Raw genomic sequence first — 18656 nt, forward strand, 5'->3', positions numbered from 1 at the left:
CAAGATGGGGCCCCATGGATGAGCAGGGACTTAGGCAGTGGAGCAGGGGGATGAAGTGCATGCTGGGGGTGTAGTGCAGTGTCTCAGTGTTGTCCACCAGCTGTTGTGTGGCAGTGCTCATGCATGGAGTGGGCAGAGGAAGGGTAAGGAGGTTTTGCTCTGCTGAAGCAGGGAGCAAGAAGAAGGTGTGAGCCCTCCTGCAGTTGCTGGAGAATCTATGTGCTTTGTCTCCCCTAAACCTTGCCTGTCTGCTTTGCTTTTGTCTGATCTCTTAGATGATACTTTATATCCTGTTTTAGATTAGAAGGTTTTATAGGAAAGACCACCTGGGCATTCTGAAGGTGATGATTTCTGACTGAAATGCTGCTGCATGGAACAAAGACCTGAGGGGAAATAGGACAGGGCATGAGCCAAGATTTTGAACATAGAATGGGAAGGACATGCTCACCAGCAGGGCTTGGGGAGTTTGCACGTCAGTCGGATGTCAGTTCTGACTGACCACTTTTCCTTTGCATAGGGAAAGTCAAGTGAAGAAGAGGGGGGTGGGTAAGCCAGAATTGCCTGCACAAAGATTTGGCAATGAGGAAGGTAATCAAGATCAGAGGAAGGTTTTTAAGAATCACATAACCGTTCACGAGGAGCGACATTACAACTAGCAAACAGCAGCAGAGATTGTTTTTATTCTGTTTCTGAAAGATGCTTAATGCTCCCTCCTTTCAGGTGTAGTTCAGAGGAACTTTCTGAATCTGATTTGCTTCTCACTTATGAATTAACCAAAAGTAGGAATAATAAAGGGAAACTTAGAAAAATATGCTTCTTAGGGACCATTAATATAATCTGACCCTGAAAAGTCCACTGAAAGCTAGATCTTTTGGCCAGAATATATAATCAAAGAAGCTTCAAGAGTTTATTTTGGGTGTTTAGGGATTTTTGGTTGGTTGGTGGTATTTCGGTTTTTTGTGGGGTTTTGGTTTGTTTTTGGGGTTTTTTTTTGTAATTGTGTTATTAGATTTCTCTCTTTGTTCAATTTGAGCAGGCATTTAAAGCTTTAGAACAGGACAAGTAGCTTTATTTGAAAAGGATTAGAGGACACTGGTACCTGGGCCACAGTTAATGCAAGGCTTACCTGGGATGCTCAAATCAAAATGGGTACATAGAACCTTACAGAAAGGCTGGGAAGTGTCTCAATCACAGCAATTTTTCAGTAGAAGGGTATCTTTTCCACTAAATAATGTGTTCACCTTAAGAAGTGCCTCTACAGAGTTTTTAGTTGAAAAGCTGTGATTCAGAATTAGAAAAGCAGTAGCTGACAATTGGAGCAATTTGTTTTGGAAGTCCTTCCCACTGTCAGTTGCCCAGATCTGCTCTGTGTAGGACAGTTCCTGGGTGACATGGTCCACAGATAAGCCCATGAAAGAGGAGAAGAACACAAGCACCTAAACTGCAAATTCCCACATTAAGGTCTCCAAATAAAACAATGCCAGATTTCAAATTTATATCTGGCAGTTTGTTTGTTTTTCTTAAAAGTCTTCATTTGCATCAGGTGAAGGTAAAAAGAGAGACCTGAATCATCTTCTAGCCAGATCGATTAATTACCAATAAAAGCCCAGCATGTATTGCATAAGAATTTCATTGGTGAAGTGTGCAGTGGAGTAAAATCCACTTTCTTTTTCTGTAGCACTGAGGGCTGTTGCCTTTTTACACAGTAAAATGAGGCTTGGGAAGAGAAAGTGGCTAAAAAGTAAAGAAATTGATCTGACCTTGAATTGCTTCAAAGATCTTGGGAATAGGAAGGTCCCATCTAGGATAAGTGATACAGAGTGTGTTTGCCAGGCGTGTATCTGGATCAGCACTGTGCACCTGGCAGAAGTCTTACTCTTACTTTGATAAATTGTCTTCTCCCAGCATGAATTAGAGTAATGAACCTTTTATTTCTAAATTACTACAAGGCTCTGTAGTCTTTCAGCTTAATGTGGAGTTTTTCTTCTAGTTTCAAATCAGTAATGCAATCTATGCCTTACCTAAGGAGTTTGATGGTATTGTATGCTTAATCTTTAAAATGCTGGGTAGGGGGGGCAAAGCTTTGCTTTCAGGGAAAGTAACCATCCTGGCAGAGAGAAAAATATCAGTAGGATGCTGCCACTGATTTGGCAGAAACTGTTTGATGCTTTGTTAGCTGGCTGTTGATTTTATGCTATTTTAGTTATGTTTGAAGGTGCTTCCAAAATACCTGGTCTTTAAGTGGGTAGCTCCATTCAGATACAGCAAAATGCAGAAGAATACAGAGGAAAAAGAGGAACTGCAAATTGCTAATGAGAAAAGTTAGAACTGAGGACACGTCTGAATGAAATTAAATGCCCCTCCAGACAGCATGGACAGTGCTCTGAAGAGCTGTGCCTGTTTGCCTGTCTCCTTCACTGTGGCCTGTAGGCAGAAAGATCTGTCGCACAGATCTTTTTTCCAAGACCTGCGCAGCTACTAAAGCGTTTCCTAATAAATAAAAATGAGTAGGTTAGTGCCTGCTTGTGAAGGTGCGTTCAAGAAAGTTACTCTTTGATAAGTGTGGTGTCTGCCTGCCTCAGTGACCATCTGGCGCCCAGAAGCGGGCGGAGGTGCCGGCAGCAGGCTGTGCTTCTCCTCCTCCTGCTGAAAGATGCAGGTGTAGGAGCATAAAACCCACCCCGCCAGAGCAGTCCATTTACTGCACCCATGGGGATTGAAAAACGCCTCCACCCTTGGCTTTAACAAATACCGTGAAAAGTCATCCCAGCATCTCATTTTCTGGAAATGCAGTGTTGCTGTCAGGCCACTCCACCTTCCCCCAGGGAAAGCATCTGAGTGTTATTTTAGGCACAGGAATGTCATCCAGAAGTACAGGCATAAGAAACACCTGGGGGAATACCAGGGTGTTTTATTAAATATAGCTTTACTTTTTCATTGTCCCTATAGGACACCCCACTGACAAGCATGATGCACAGCAGGGAACAGACTACTTAAAGGCATGTGTATGCAAAGAAAACTGTGTCATTTTTGTAAATACAGCTCTGAAAAAAAAAAAAAGGCTCTTATGGAAGGTTGACTTTACAGGACCCCTCTAACATACCCATGTTACATGCTGCTACATCTTTGCAAGCTGACTCTTAGTTTGAATTAAATAAAATGAAAACTGGAATAGGATAATGCAGCAATACACCTTTTCTACTCTAGTATGGGTTAAAGAGCTGTTATAAGACCAAAGCAGCAGGAAGCTGTGTCCAACACAGTTACTTAGCCTCTGCTCTGTGGGATTCAGCAAGAAGAGGAGCAAGTAGACAGGGAGGGCAAGGACTGCATAAACCAGTACTTCCACCAAAACGTCCATGCAGTTGCAGCCTGGGTGAGCTAATCTATCTTTCACTGGGACAAAATGAACTCTGGGAAGAATTCTTCACACTCAAGTGGCTTCCATCAAATAGGTTTCTCTTTTCTATCATACCAAACTATGAACTTTTTAGGCTTTTTTTTTTCTCATGGGCCATGATTTTTTAGTAAGCTTGTTTAATTCTTTTAATGAGTGAAAGCCTCAGAGCTCTTTTTAGTTCTAAAAGAACTGCCTATTCTACTTTTCCACAAGGACATTAATTCATAATCAACAAAGAATATTGTAACTGTTTACAGTAGCCTGTAGTGAGTAGCATAAGACTTGGGGATTTTGACAGAAATAAGAGTATTTGGTTACAGAATCAAAAGCTAAACAAAAAGCTTCAAACTCAAAAGTGTTTTGAGTTGCTCAAACAAATGCAATGAAAAATTATCAATTTGCCAGCTTTTATAACCCTGTGAATCATCAAGCTTGTATTGTTTTTTCTCTCTTCTGAGCTCCAGAAACCAAAGCAACCCTGAAGGTCAAAATATCTAATATTTTACCTTTAGACATGTCCAAGTTTACTTGTTTAAACATATAGTTCTGCTTATGTAGGATATTTTGCAAATTAAGTGATGCCGCATGGTGGTGTAAGAGGTACTGCAGGTTTCAGCTGAGCTACATGAGATGGACAGTGCCTGCTCTGATGTAACACACCTGCCTTCTCAGGCTTATCATCACATACATCCTAGTTTTCCTGAGATCCAGTGGACAGCACTATGTGGCAGTCAGCTGCAGTCATTGGGGTAATTTGGTAAATGATCATGGCTGATCAGTTTGCTTCTAGCTAAAAAATTACTCTAAGGAAGATATTCATGCTGGCTGGAGTTTGCTTAAAGATGTTTATTTTGTTTCCCCAGAGTGTTTCTCAGCTTCCCTACGGCAAAGCCCTCTACACGTATGAGGGAAAAGAGCCCGGTGACCTCAAGTTTAACAAGGGGGACATCATCATTCTGCGGCGCAAGGTGGACGAGAATTGGTACCATGGGGAGCTCAATGGCAACCACGGCTTCTTCCCTGCCAGCTACATCCAGTGTATCAAGCCCCTCCCACAAGCTCCACCTCAGGGCAAAGCACTTTATGACTTTGAAATAAAGGATAAAGATCAAGACAAGGATTGCCTGACCTTCACCAAGGTAGGGGAATGGGTTTTTAAAAAATGTTCAGAAAGCTGCATCTGTAGGGAGTGATGGGGCACATGTGGTGCTGGCAGCTGAGTCAGGAGCACAGGGGTGTTGGGACTGGTGGGACACCTTCCTGGTCTTCCGGGCCTGCCTGGCCTACCCTACTCTGTGAGATAGCTTGAGCCATGAGTAGCAAGGCTGGTATAAAGCTGGTGAAGCTCAACAAGTAGAACTGGCTGCACGCTTTCTGAGAACATTTTTCTAAAAAGCATGCATTTCGTCTGCATTGAAATGTTCCTCAAGAATGACTCAAATTTCAGAAAAAAAACCTATTGGAAATGTGTCTTTTAATGTTCCTTATTGAATCAGATGTTCCAGTGTTCTAAAATTACATTCAGCTTCACAATGTATATTGCATCATACCATACACCAATTAGCAGTTGAAATACACTATCATCATAATACATCACAGTATTTCCTATTTTAAGAACATAAAGACAGTAAAAAGCAGACATTTAAAAAACAGTCTTTGTTTTTTTTAAACCAAAATGTTTAATAAATTCCCATTGGAATGAGAGAAAACTGAGATATTTCTGAAAACTGAGTAATTTCCTTTGGATTTAAAATGTCATGTTTTCCCTTTCACCCCCACCTCCCCACCTGCTTTTTGCCTCCCCCTCCCTTCCCTAGCAATTTGTGTTGACCTTAGATGGGTTTCATGGATATCAAGAAACCCACAGTAAAATAAAGTATATCCCCTATTGTTAATTTATGGCAGCGAATGCCATGGAGAACCTGTTAATTACCATTTTCTGTTTTATTTCAGCTGTCTGCGGCTGTTATAGTATCACATAAAGTAATAACAGTTATGCTGAAAATGAATATGAAATAGATGATAAAAATATCCTTCACCAGTATTTTACTGACCTCCTCTTTTGAAGCTACTTATTATAGCTGAATGAATTATTTGCAGCATATAATTTTCTCACCGAATGTAACATCTTTTTCACTCATGCAGTGTTTCTCAGCAGAATGCAATTTCCCAGACTGTATACTTTCTCATATTTATTTAACAAAGGATTTGTAAGCACTTTTGTTCCATAGCAAGTGAAGTGTTTGATTGCAAACACTGCAAACCCTGCGACTAGCCAGCCTCCCTGGAGCTGTGAATCTCTGCGAGAAAGTGGGCTGCTTAGTGAGAAGTAACAGCCATGCACTAACAGAAAGTTAGCCAGAAGTTACCTCTGAGACCTTATCAGTAAATATATATTTTCTGGTGCCTTGTTTTTATCGCTGCCTGCCCAGAGGTACACTGGTGTCTTCTCTGAGATGCAATCTTCTTTGTCCACTTAAAATATTCCTTGCTCGCTCAGTCTTAAGAAATTTAATAGGTATGGCAGGCAGTTGTGGTCTTTTTTGTTAGAGCGGGTCCTTTCCTAGACACTTTTGTATTTGATATATTTGGTGCCATAGATTAGAAAACCTCCTTTACAATAACTGCCTTTGTATAGTGATAGTTCTCATTTTCTCGGCTGTCCAGTGTCATTCTCACATGGTGCATTTCTTTCTGTCGTATAGCTCTACTCTTAATCTCTCAATTTTCCTTGTTTTCACCCCTTGTGTTACTGTCGGCATCCTTTTATCCCTGATGACTGTGTTTTCCCCAAGGGGGGTTGGTTTCTCTTCTGCTGCTGTTTTCTACTTTAGCTCCTTCCACTACACACGCTGTCACCTTGTAACAATTTTTATGTCCTGCCTATTGTTCTCCCCGACAGTGAATAATCTATTTTTCATCTTGGGACTTTACCATCATGTTTTCATCAGTTTTCTCAATGCTAATTTTAGCTGTCACCTGTGCTGATGAAGGTTCATGTTTAGCCCAGATTATAGATTATCTGCTGATGCAGTCAGTTCCTCTGCACAGAGCCCTGAGCACTGCAGTGCTGTAGATGTGATTTGTCACTTTGAGCAATATGCATCACTTGAATGTCTCAGTTTGCATCTGAAGATGCTGGACCAGGTCTCAGTCTCATTTATGCTATTTGTTCCTTCCTCTGGCAGAGGGGTTACCTTGGCATACTTTTTATTCAAACTAATATAACCTATTTGTGTCCTGCAACTCATTTAAGGCTATCAGACACTTGTGATTGGATTTTACTTATAAACATATAATAAAGAAGAGTTTTCCTCTAAAGAGAAGCTATAAGAAGGAAACTCAAACACAGGGATCTTCTGTATCATTAAGTTTTGTTGCTTTTTTGCTGGGCTTTGCTTTTTCCCATCCCCCTTGTTACTATGCACTCAGAATATCTATTGGTACAGTAAAAGAAAACAAAGGAAGGATATTTGGTGTTTCCTCTTACTAATTTGTTTTGCTATGTTTTTTAAAATTAAAATTTTCCGTTGTTCCAGAGGTGTGTTGCAAGGAAATGAAGTCTACTTTACACAGATCTTCATGAGCAGTGCTGCAGGGTACTTCTGCCATTTACCCATTTTCATCTCCTGTAGATACAACACTCTCCAAATAAAAGGCCAAAGATAGATCAAATGTAATAATTTTGTATGTGTAAGAATAAAATCAGGAGGGGCAGAGAAAAATCTGTCTTGAGTATCCAGTGCAACAACCAAAGCTCCCATCTGTCATTCTTGTACACCATTTGTGCTCCCTCAAGTCCTCCTCCCAAATAAACCATACTTACAGGCATAGGGTCTCACCTCTGTTCTCTCCTCTGCATTGTCTGTAAGATGATAGAACAACCTAGATTTGATGTTTTCCCTCAGCATTCAGCAGTGATTAGCCAAACCAGGCAGTTATTTTTTCTCTGTAACAACTGGTTCCAGCCTTGTGTCAACTTTGCACCAGTTTAACTCCAGTAGCTTCAGAAGTTTTACTCATGATGTTCCCTAGTGTGGTTGCAATCATGCTGTGGCCTACAGAGCCTAATTGCATGCCCTTGGGATATATTTATTGGCTTAGCTTTCTAATCTCTCCTAACGTGGTACCACACTATGGACCTGGGATCCTGCTGTTGCTGTTTTAAAAAATAATCTGTCCTCCTCTGGGCTATGAACGCTGGTACAAACCATGTGCAAGAGGATTCTGCTCTCAGGTATAGCAGTGCAAATCTGAAGTAGTTGTGTAGTTGTCTGTGTAGTTACTCCAGCCTTACACTGAGTCCAGTTTCAGCCCACGAGTTTGTTTTGGTGTTCGACCACCCTTTGCATGCATCTTCCCATGGCCATCAGAAGGCTGAGTGATGCTGGTAGATGAGTCTCAAACCTGTCCAGGTAACATCAACTGTTCATCATGCTTCATTGCTGATCACATTTTTAGTAACATCAAGTGTTTCCTTCATTTTCCAACACTTTTGTTCCTAGCCCACAGTGGTGTCTAACAAGAGCCATTCCAATCTTAGAACCAGCACATCCTGTTGGGGTCCCTCCCCTGCCGTGTAGCCCTGGCAGAGGGGCCCTGAGGGCACAGACACGGGGTTTCCCTGCCCCTGCTCAGCCTCATTCCCATGGGTTGGTTTGTGTTCCCTGCACGGGCAGAAGGACCCTTGGTCCGGTGACTGGAACAGTTCCTGGGCAGAGCTCCGGCCATGCGGCTGGAGAAATAAACATCTCTCTGAAACAGCTATCAAGAATCTGTCTGTCCATATATATTTCCTTTCCACGGGATTCCTGGTTCGGTATATGCGTGTTGCAGGATCCCCACTGCAACAACATCCAATACTTGTAACTAGCTCTGGAGCAGCCCCTTAGCACTCAGTTCCAGCAGCATTTGCTGTTCACAGAGGGACCATCCTGGCAATAGCTGGTGACAGGGATTCTCGTGTCAGCTGGCAAGTGCCGTTGCTGGACTCACCAAGCACCACGTGGTGCCATCCTGCCATTGCTGAGATCTCCCCAGTGCTCTAGATGGAGTAGTTATCTCTGCAGAATAGCAGGCACAGCTGCTCTGTATTGCATCGTTAATGGCCATTAATGACTAGAATAAAAATCAGGCTGTGAATCATGACTGTTATTGGACACAATTTTGTGCTGCTTTCTCAGGAAGAGGATTCATTTCTCTGTCAATCAGATTGCTTTTTAAGTGATCTATCTTTGACTTCTTTTCTGATAATGATTATAAACTGGAACTGCAGGTCCCACATGCCTGTCACAAGGCTGATCCAGCCCTGATGAATAGAGAGAAACTCGAGAAAGGAGAGAGCAAATAATTAAAGGCTCTAGCAACAGGCATAAAAGGAGCATGACATATCTTTGTCCAAACTACAGTGGATACCATTGGCTTTTGAAATGAGATTTGAGGCTTGGATTCCTTTATGCTGCCTGGAAATCAATTTAGTCAATGTGAAATAGTGAAGTTCAGAAAGCTGAAGTGGTATGCCAAGAGATCTGTGGCGTTTTGCTATTCATGATCCTTTTGGGAACCTTTCTAGGAATTTATAAGTAGCACGGCTATCCAGCTAATATAAGGTTCTAAAACAGTTCATGTTGAAGCTTTCACCAGCTTACTGTATAGAATGATGTCGTTGGCTGCGAATTCAAAGAAACTTTCTAATAATAAAAAATTTCAAAAGATTTTTTGGGATTTGCTGTAATTCTGGAGATTTTCAACACCCTTCTTAAAACTAATTATGTAATGGAATTCTCAGGAATTTGCACTTTGCTCTCCCACAAAGATACTCATTTTGAATGTCAGCATATCTCAGGATGCTTTTCTCGTATATGACCATATTCAGCAACCAGACGTGGCTGAGCCGAACTAAGTTCAGTGCATGGAAGTGCTTCCAGATTTCATGCATCCATACAAGGTGAAGTTGAAAGGGATCTTCAAAGGTCAGCCATTCCCCACCCCATCCTTGAGCAAAGTAAACACAGGATAAACCTTTCCTGCCAGGTGTCTGTACAGCCTGCTCCAGGGATGGGATTGCACAGTGCCTCTAACAAAATCTGGTCGAAAGCTTCTGGGGTTTTACAGTTTAAAATTTTTTCTCTTAATTTCTTATGTGTGTATGCAAATACATACATATATATATACACATTTATATACAGTGCTGGGTTAATGGTTGGACTCAATGATCTTAGAGGTCCTTTGTAACCTGAAAAATCTATGATTCTATTCATACCCATATGTATGCACTTACACACATGTAAGGTTATATATGTGCATGTAGTGTAGACCCATCACATTTTGTGTTTTTAAAAAACTCTTTTAAGGAAAGAAATGAGCAAATATAAAAATAAGAACACTCATAGCAGGTCCCTGAAGTGAGGTAGTCATTTTTTTTCCTCGTTTACACCCTTTACCTAGATTCTAAATTTATGCTAATTGGTCTTTTGTAAGAGCGTGTGGAAGCTTTGCAGAGATGCATTACTGTCAGTTCTTTAAACAGATCAAAAATGGTCTGTGCAGACAGGGCTTTGGAAGGGAACACTATCTGTTTCTTCAGGAAATTAAATGCACAAATTCTTTTTGCATCCTTCCAGCTGTAATAAATAGCTGAAGGACTCAGTTTGTAGCCGTTTCTATGAGCTTTCCCCTAATGGATCATTCAGATGAATAATTCAAAGGAAACATTTAAACTATTTCAGAGTGCACGTGTTCGAAATGCACATGTTCAAAAACTACAAAGTACATCACATCACATCTCTGTTCTGGTCATTTTTCTATCAATGCAAATCCATGGTCTGAACATCCTGGATCAGGAATTTGTGGGGTTTTTTCTATGTGAGAAGTATCTGCAAAAAAACAGTTGCCCTTGCCTGGCCATTGGACATCAGTATCTTGTTACCTGGAGTATGGTAGACCATTTGTAGCTCTTATTTTCACAGAGTGACTAGTGTAAATAAAGTGAGATTGGCAGGGAACCCTGTCTCAGCTTTCTGGAGGAAGAGATTTTTTTCTTTTTTGTAAATTTCTGCACAGGAGCAGAGGAAGATTGGATGCTGTGAGGGAACAAAGCTGACTTCCCAGCTTCTCTCAGCCCACTCCTTCCTTTTCTCATAGGAGATTTGAGCATCCAGGCAGAGCCCCATTGAGAGGGCTGCTTTCCACAGCTGCTCTAGAAAGCAGTGCTAGTTCAAGCCTGAGTTTAGTATGATGACCCCAGAAGACAGGGATGGTGGCAGAAATCCTTTGACAAACTGAGTAGTTCAAACTGGGAAAATTCAGGATTTTGTTCTAGACACTTGAGTTTTCCTAATGACTTGTACGTTCTAGGTTGGAACTATACCTAGAGAAAATTTGAGCAGTATGAATTTGGTTTGTACTTTGCTTTATCTCTTGTTTTATAATCACAAAGAAGTTCATCATCTGCTGAAATTTTTGTAAGGTCCTCTAGATTAAATATAATATTGAAATGCCATTGGTTTTAGGAAATGAACTAGTATCTGAACTGAAGCTGATCCAACAGGTGGATGCAATTTGGTTTTTACTATGTTATCTTTGGCTTTTTATCTGCTTTGCAATTTTACCTTATAATATTTTTTTGTAAAGAAAAGCTGACATTCAGTGTGTCAGCAGTGTAGGCTTGTTGCTGAGCACCTTGTACTATTCCTTATGCTCCTTGCTGGAAGTGTTTCCAGGACTACCTTTGCTGTACTGGTGCTTCCCTTTGAATTGTCTTCTGGAGCAGACAAGCATCACAAATTGACTCTTGGATGCACAGGGGCAACTTCATGCTAAGGAGTTTTCACCTATGATTTATAGGTGACCTCTTGGGTCAGACATTCTTCTCTCCCCTTAATGAAGCCAGGAGTTACCTATTATTAGTTATTAGTTATTCCCACCTGCTGTGGCCAGACCCTTGGAGCTGCTGACAGCCAGCATGAGCTGCATCAGTCTGCAGGGTGCTTCAGTGCACTTTGAATAGGATGCCTGGGATAAGATGCTGGGCCAGGGATGCTGCTAGCCCAGGATTCAGGAAACGCTTTTACCTGGCTTATGACCTCCTCTGTGTACTCACTCTGTCAGCTATCATGTGGGTAACTAAAAACTGGCATCTTTCTACTGAAAATATCTGATTATGTATTTTGTGTATCTCTGATTTTAGGATGAAATTTTGACAGTCATCAGGAGGGTGGATGACAACTGGGCAGAAGGAATGCTGGGTGACAAGATTGGCATTTTCCCTATCCTCTATGTTGAGGTAAGTTTAGAACACATGGTGGTAGATGCTGGTCTTGACATCTTGCGGGGTTTTGTGCCTCAGAGGGCAGGATAACCTCAAGTATTCTTATATGAGAAGGATAAATTAAAACAGAATTACTAAAAAGGGAATTTTTTGGTTGCTGTCTGCTAAGGCACTGTGGGAGTACACCCAATTCAATTTAAAGTGATCAGCAAAGTATGTTCCATGAACTACTTCTAAAGGCTTCCCCTTTGGTGTAATTTCCACAATGCATAGGGAACATAGCGGGGCATGATTGCAGTTGGGATACCTTGCACGTATCTGAGGAGAGATGTGAGTTCTGGGCTGGTGGAGTGCAGCAGTGCAGCTTCAGCTGTGATCAGAATGCACAGACCTTCAGAGGGTGCTGTGGGTGTTCCCTGCCCCAGCAGGGGCTCAGACACCTCCACGCATGTGCCCAAGAGCTCTCATTCCATGTGTGCCAGACCCATCTTTGTCGCAAGCATTTTCTGTTGTAATTTCCACAGGAGTCTTATTTCAGAGTAAATGCTGAGACTTCACTTCCTCTGAGCAGACCTGTGGTGCCACCTTTTCCCACTGCTGCCCATCCTCCTGCTGGTGGTGCCCTTGCAGCCAGATGCTGCTTGGGACCAGGGCTGCAGCCAGCAGTGGTGGCCCGTGGTGGCCCTGCTGGTGCAGCTCTGTTGTCCAGGTGCCAGGCAGTGCCTTCGAGGAGCCTTCCTCCTTCATGGGTGAACCAGGGGTGCAAAGAGCAGATGAGCACCACATGCATGTGTATTTTTCTGAGGTGCTGCCACTCTGCACCCAGTACTCGGAGCAGTATCACCCTGACTCTGCTCCTAGATGTTGTCTGGTGTTGCTCTGTAGTGAAGCATCTCTTGTGCCCACAGCAGAGCCTGCTCTACTGTGTGTGGCTCTGGTGCCTGCCTCCAAAATTACTTCTCCAGATTTCTTAGTCAGTGATTGGAGACAAAACAGACATAATTAGTGCCTGACTACCTAATTATTAACTCCAACAATGACCAATTTGGAATAAACTGTCATTAATATACATTGCATTCCCACAGTTGACAAGAACAACAATATTAAAACAAGAATGTGTAGGAGCCATTATTGGGAAACCAGCTGCCTTGCATAAGTTAATGACTAGTTTTCTTCTGTTCTGAGTGTGTGAGACATTTTCAGTTTATTGTGATTAAATGAGAAAGCTGGGTTTCTCCCAGATTTCATCCTTTTCCCCTTCTTTTTCTTGTCCCAGGAAAGTGCAGTGTTACTGTCCTGAATTTTGCTGCAGAAGGAGTGAACTAGGGACCTCTGCACAGCCAGCCACCATTGCGCCTCACCATCTTTCCCCAGCTCTAGTTTCGTGTGGAGGCTGGCACTGCCTATGCACTGTGCAGTATCCTGATCCTTCTCCCACTCCTAGGTATCTGTTCTCCATAATTACTGCTCTAGAAGGGTGAAGGGCTCACAACCTTAGAAGAACAGCTGTAGGGAACATGAGAAATGTCTTGCTGAAGTTCTCCAAGCACTAGGACATGCTTGGTGGCCATGGAGGAGCAGGAGGTAGCACTGTGTGGAATCAGAACAGCGATGCTAGCAGATTCTAAAGAGGTGCAAACAGCCAGGTAGCCAGCACCAGGGGACAAGAACACAAGTAGCAGGAATGTCTGTGTGCATATACATTCGTACCAGACACACACAGAGTAGGTAAAATAAGTGCAATTATATACACTTATGTGTATATTCGTGTGTATACACACACACATATGTTTTATCTGTATAAATTTGAAATCTGGAGATTTGAAAGGCCTATTCATATGAGATACTTGGGTGCCATGGACGTAACATTTGTGCAGTGGTTTGTAAAGCCAAAGGGAAGTGATCCTCCAGACTACAATATCGGCCACCTATTTCATCCACATGATGGATGAAGGCCTTGTTCTGAATATGAGATGAGCTTATGCAAGTATTCGAGTTCCACAGTTACGTTGCTGTTGCCAGCTTCAGATGTTACTTTGCATTAAAAATTAAAAGGAATCAGCAGGTCAAGTCCCAAAGAAGTTTTGAAAATCTCAGTGCTGATGTTTATAAAATAAATCCATTAAAGAAGTAGTACTTGAATCTAAAAACACTCCTCAAATCTGTCCAAGTCCATTAAGTGGTTTTCAAAATCTTGGCAAAATGTGTGGAATAAGCAAAGTTTAATTCTCACAGTAGCCTTCCACTTGTGTCAGTTGATTGGCTGAAGTGTGTGGGATTTCACATGGCATCCTAAGCCTTGCACTCTGGATAGAGTCTATTCCAGCTTGGCAGGCTCTGATGTCCCCAGTTGCTCCCACGGCCCAGACAAGAGCTCTTACCCTTGCTATGCAAGCCAGGGCATTAGAAAACAAGCCGGTCACTTTGAGCATCTCAGGGTTTAGCATGCCTGGCCTACAAACAGTGGATATAATCCTTGTTGCGGCCCCCTTTGGTAACACTGTCCTGGCAATGTGCTGCCATACCCTTCACACAGGTGCTTGCACTAAAGGCTTTTGCAGGTGCTTAAAAAGGTTTTGCAATGGGTGATAGGAGGGGTGGTTAGCAAATTCTTCACCAGGATCACTACTGCTGTAAAGGAAGCCCAGGAAGACAGCTTTTAGAGCCAGACTGTGGTGGCAGAGGCACAAAAAACCAGCAGACATCAAAATATGCCTAAAACACTGTCCCTGCAGTGTTTTAGAAAGTCTCTATCTTAGCATTATGTTTGGTTGTCTGTACAGCCATATGAGTGTAACATGGCATGGATCTTACTCTTTATTCCTTACAAGTGTTTTGCAAGGGTGCTTGCATTTTTGCAGAGAGGCTTTTTCCTGCCTCTGTAGTGTCATCCCTATCCCAACCTCAGAAAAGCTACAGTTGGATAAGGAACAAATATTCACAGCTCACAATGATCACTTTTACAGCATGAGTCACAAACAATATGTTCTGTCAGGAAGAGTTTGAACTATTGTTTCTTCTTACCTTGTTGCTGTCCTTCATCATGGGCTAATAATTTGTGTTCTAATTTGTCTACAGAAAAACACCCACAACATAATCAAATTGATCCTCAAGGTGCCTTCTGACCTGAAATAAACATCTTGTTAATAATCTGTATGGTTTGAAGTCATATCATTGCTAGGAGGAGTTTTGGACCAGCAAGGAATTCCAAGCCCTGACAAAATTTCTCTTATTTTACTATCTTCAAGCTAACCCTTCATTCTTAATAACTTCTGTTATTACCTCTGTTTGAAAGTTGTGTTCTGCTGCAATGTGTAAAATTGAGAATAATGAAGAATAAAGTGTGTCCTAATAGATTTAAGTGTCTGGGAGTGAAATTTGAGGGCAATGGTGTGCTGAATATTTAGAGGGATGCATCCTGCTCAGATGGGCAGGAACTGGAAATTCAAAAATCAGAGCTGTTAGAGCAAAATTTCTGCATGCAGCCCCCAGAGCAAAGAAGTATTGACCAAGATCAAGAAGCCTTATGAGTCAGTGGTAGAGCAAGGCAATTATGTTGGGTGCTACTGTGACTGTAATATCAGCAAATTACAACTGATGAAGTGCCAACCCATTGTTATAATGTTTTATGGCAGCAGGAGCACTGAAAGCTGTGATTAAGTAATATTAGGAGCTTTAAAATTCTTTTTACAGAGCAGTGAAGCAGGGTAATGAGGATCTTCTCCTGTTCTTCACAGCCAAAAAAGAAAGAAAAAAGTAGAAAGAAGGTCTAGGAAAAAGAGGGAGGAGGAGAATGGGCAGAGCCGATGGTTTCAGTGCCCTGCGGCATAGGTCCAGAAGACTCCCCAGGGAAAATAATTCTTGCAAGTCACTGTTTAAAAAGAGTTCAACCAGAATTGAAAATAAATCAAAATCCGAAGCCAAATGCATTTCTTAAAGAAAACAATGATTTTTTGTTCCAAAATTATCTTTGCAGAGCAGACCATCACATTTAAGTCTTGTGCTGTACCACAGGATCTCACAGTCATCCTAAAACAGCCTAACCCGTACAGGGGAACCCGAGCACATTTACCAGGATCCCAGCTGTGGTTGCTGAGTAGTGTCACAGAGACCCATCTTCCCAGCAGAAGGAGGCCCTTAGCTGTATAACTGTGTACTTTGCTGAGGGTCGCCTTTAGTTAGCTTGCAGATGAATGCAGATGGTTTACAGTTCCAGTCTGGATGGCAGATTCTGTCCTTTATTTCTCTATATGCAGATTCCCATCAGCCATTTCCCACTGTGCTGGTGTCCTCAGTGGCAGTCATCACAGTAATATTCTTGAAAACTCAGATGCGTGAGTGTGTGTGGTACTAGCTCTAATAGCTATTTTAACCATTTTCAACAAATAATTGTTGCCCTGTCCACTTCTTGTCTATGTTTTCTCTCTCCCTGGTCTGTTTGGTTTCTCCCTTCAGCTGCAGGACAGATGGGTCTGTATGGGACTCTCATAATGAATTCAACCTTGATGTTTGACCCATCATTTATGTTTGTGTGGTCTTGGTGGCAGCATGCTCTTAATCTTTCAGTATCTTTTATGAGAGCCATCTAAAACACCTGAAGCATTAGACATTCATTAAATAATAATGTTTGTTCGGTGTCCTCTTCAAAAAGAACATGCAATCTCTTTTTTTAAGGACTGTCAAAATGGTTCATTTTAGCCTTGCTAGTGTCATTTAATGCGAATAAAAATGGAAGTTTTTGAAAAGTGGGTAGATGGAAACTAATGTAGATGATTTTAGAAAAGCTGACTTACTAAACCTCAGAGGAGCAAATTCATCCCAGTAGTAGTAGGTGTAACACTAATGAGTTAAGAATTATACCCATTAACATCACAATTGATTTTTTTCTGTTCTCTCTCCTTTTGTACGTCAGATAAAATGGAATAAGAACCTTGTAAGCTGACAATAATGTAAGCTCTAAGAGATGTTCAGCCAATTTCTGTTGAAAAGCTTTATTGATATGCATTTTCAAGTTTTGTAGATATATTGTTTTAAGAATTTAATTCCTGCACCTTCATAGCTTCTAAAAAGTTGGTCCCACTTGTTTTTATCCTGCATAGAATATTGTAGAATATTCCAAGATACTTCTCAGTATCAGATTTCTATGTGAATGGAGTACAAAATACAGTTCTCATGTTTCATATTCAAACAAAAACATGCAGAATTTGTGTTGTGGGCTGCAAGAGGGACCTCAGTAAGAACCTACCCACCTACTACTTTCATATCAATCCATGAATAAAACTCATTGATTTAAAGTACTCTTACATGCATACAAAGTAAAATAATCCATGGAAGTTCAAATAAATATGATGTTAGTCAGGAAAACTAAGAGTATTAGCTGTCAAAGGTGAGAAGAAAATTAAATATACAACATATTACAATATATAAATACCTATTTGTCTATTAGGTATATATTATTTATATATACACATTATTTTTAATCTGTGGCCCATCTTTTCTGCATAACAGCTTGATTTCTTATGTTCCCTTTTGCTTCTATAAATAAAGAACCTTATGCTCTTTGATTTAATTTCCTATGTAACATGTAAATTAGCATGACTTTGGGCAGAAAATTTGGTTTTTTAAATTTGACTGATTTCTTTTAAGTTCTTTGTTTATTTCTAGCACCCTTCACAAAGTGATCATTCATACAGATTCTCTTACACTTTCCTCCATCTTCAGGATACAAAACTGAGCTGCACTGTTCCTTTTGACATAAATGTCAGGTTTCCCCTGGACTAGCTGAGCAACTCATCTCTGTAGACCTTTTCGAGTCACTCACTCCCTTTAGGCTGTGTCTGGACAAGTCAAAGCAGGGCTGCTTTCTGTTTTCATCATCAGGGAACACCACGTTTACACTGAAGTTCATCTCAGGTGGGTGCCACAGAGGGGAAGCCTGCATACAGAGTTAGGTAGGAGTACTATCATATTTGAGTCATCCTCCAGCCCAGACAATTATGAGATCTGTGTGAGCTGTGGTGAGAGCCAGCATGTAAATTTAGACATAGCTGTAGGTTGTGAAAATTTGCCTTTTGAGAACTAACAGTTTTAGTTACAGGTCTTCTCTTGATTTTACTCTTGCCTACTTTCACTTGAATGAACTCATAATAAAATTATTCAGATTTATATGTTATGACCAATATTTCTATTCATCAAAACCAGATCTGAGTTGTTATCACCTCTTATTGTTTCAGAGCCTGTTAAACCAGAAATTTGCCAGCTGTCATATCCAAAAATATCTTTCCCGCCCACCCCTCCTAATTATGAGTAACATCTGAAGTTCCTAGACCGTATTTTTTAAAAATAACTCTGGAGCAATTTATAGCAAAAAAAGGTTTCCAGCACAACCAACTTAAGCACACAACCTTTGCAAATAAGCCCATTTCCTGAGTCTTTCAAAGTTATCTATATCAATTCTGTATCTGTACAGGGCATTTCTGAAGTGCTACTTCCTAGATGCCAAAAATTAGGTACCTCGGTATCTAAGCAAGATGGACTGTGTTCTGCTCTTGATCTGATAACAAGACTTTGGTCTCTAGCCACAATCCACTGAAGAACTTCCAGAACTTCCCCTGCAAAATCCTGTTTGTCATCCTTCCTGGTGCAAATTGACTGGGGTCTGGCCTACTGTGTTTTGCATCTGCTGCCCCTTCCCTGTGGAAGCCCTTCCCTTCACCTCCGGATCCGGATTTCATTATTTCTCACACAGGCATTCTTCATTTTGTTTCCTAGTGTCCTTGTTAGTGCATGTTGCACATCTTAATTAGCTTCCTTCTTGGGAAGCTTTCCTGGTGCCTTAAAACTCTGAGTGGAGATCTTCAAATATAGACATGGAGAGTCAGTAGGAGGGTTCTGGGAGATGCCCCTGGCAAACTGGCTGCCTTCTCTGCCCCTTTGCTGGTGGCCACAGCCCCATGAGCAAAGAGCAGAATGTTTCCATGTGTCTAC

The 18656-nt window shown here is 41.4% G+C and overlaps 1 protein-coding gene and 1 long non-coding RNA gene across 2 annotated transcripts in view; both read left to right on the forward strand.

Moving 5' to 3' along the window:
- SH3RF3 (SH3 domain containing ring finger 3) overlaps positions 1-18656 on the forward strand; it is a 119396-nt gene that overhangs the window by 23498 nt on the left and 77242 nt on the right. Inside the window, exons 2-3 of the mRNA XM_039549452.1 lie at positions 4264-4539; positions 11589-11684. Of these exons, the coding sequence (XP_039405386.1) occupies positions 4264-4539; positions 11589-11684 (372 nt within the window). The remainder of the gene's footprint in view (positions 1-4263; positions 4540-11588; positions 11685-18656) is intronic.
- Positions 12950-15025, forward strand: LOC120409719. Its single transcript, XR_005601483.1, has 2 exons — positions 12950-13113; positions 14748-15025. It is a non-coding gene; the product is annotated as an uncharacterized LOC120409719 (long non-coding RNA).

Source organism: Corvus cornix, chromosome 1 (genome assembly GCF_000738735.6).
Source record: "Corvus cornix cornix isolate S_Up_H32 chromosome 1, ASM73873v5, whole genome shotgun sequence".
Classification (NCBI taxonomy): domain Eukaryota; kingdom Metazoa; phylum Chordata; class Aves; order Passeriformes; family Corvidae; genus Corvus; species Corvus cornix.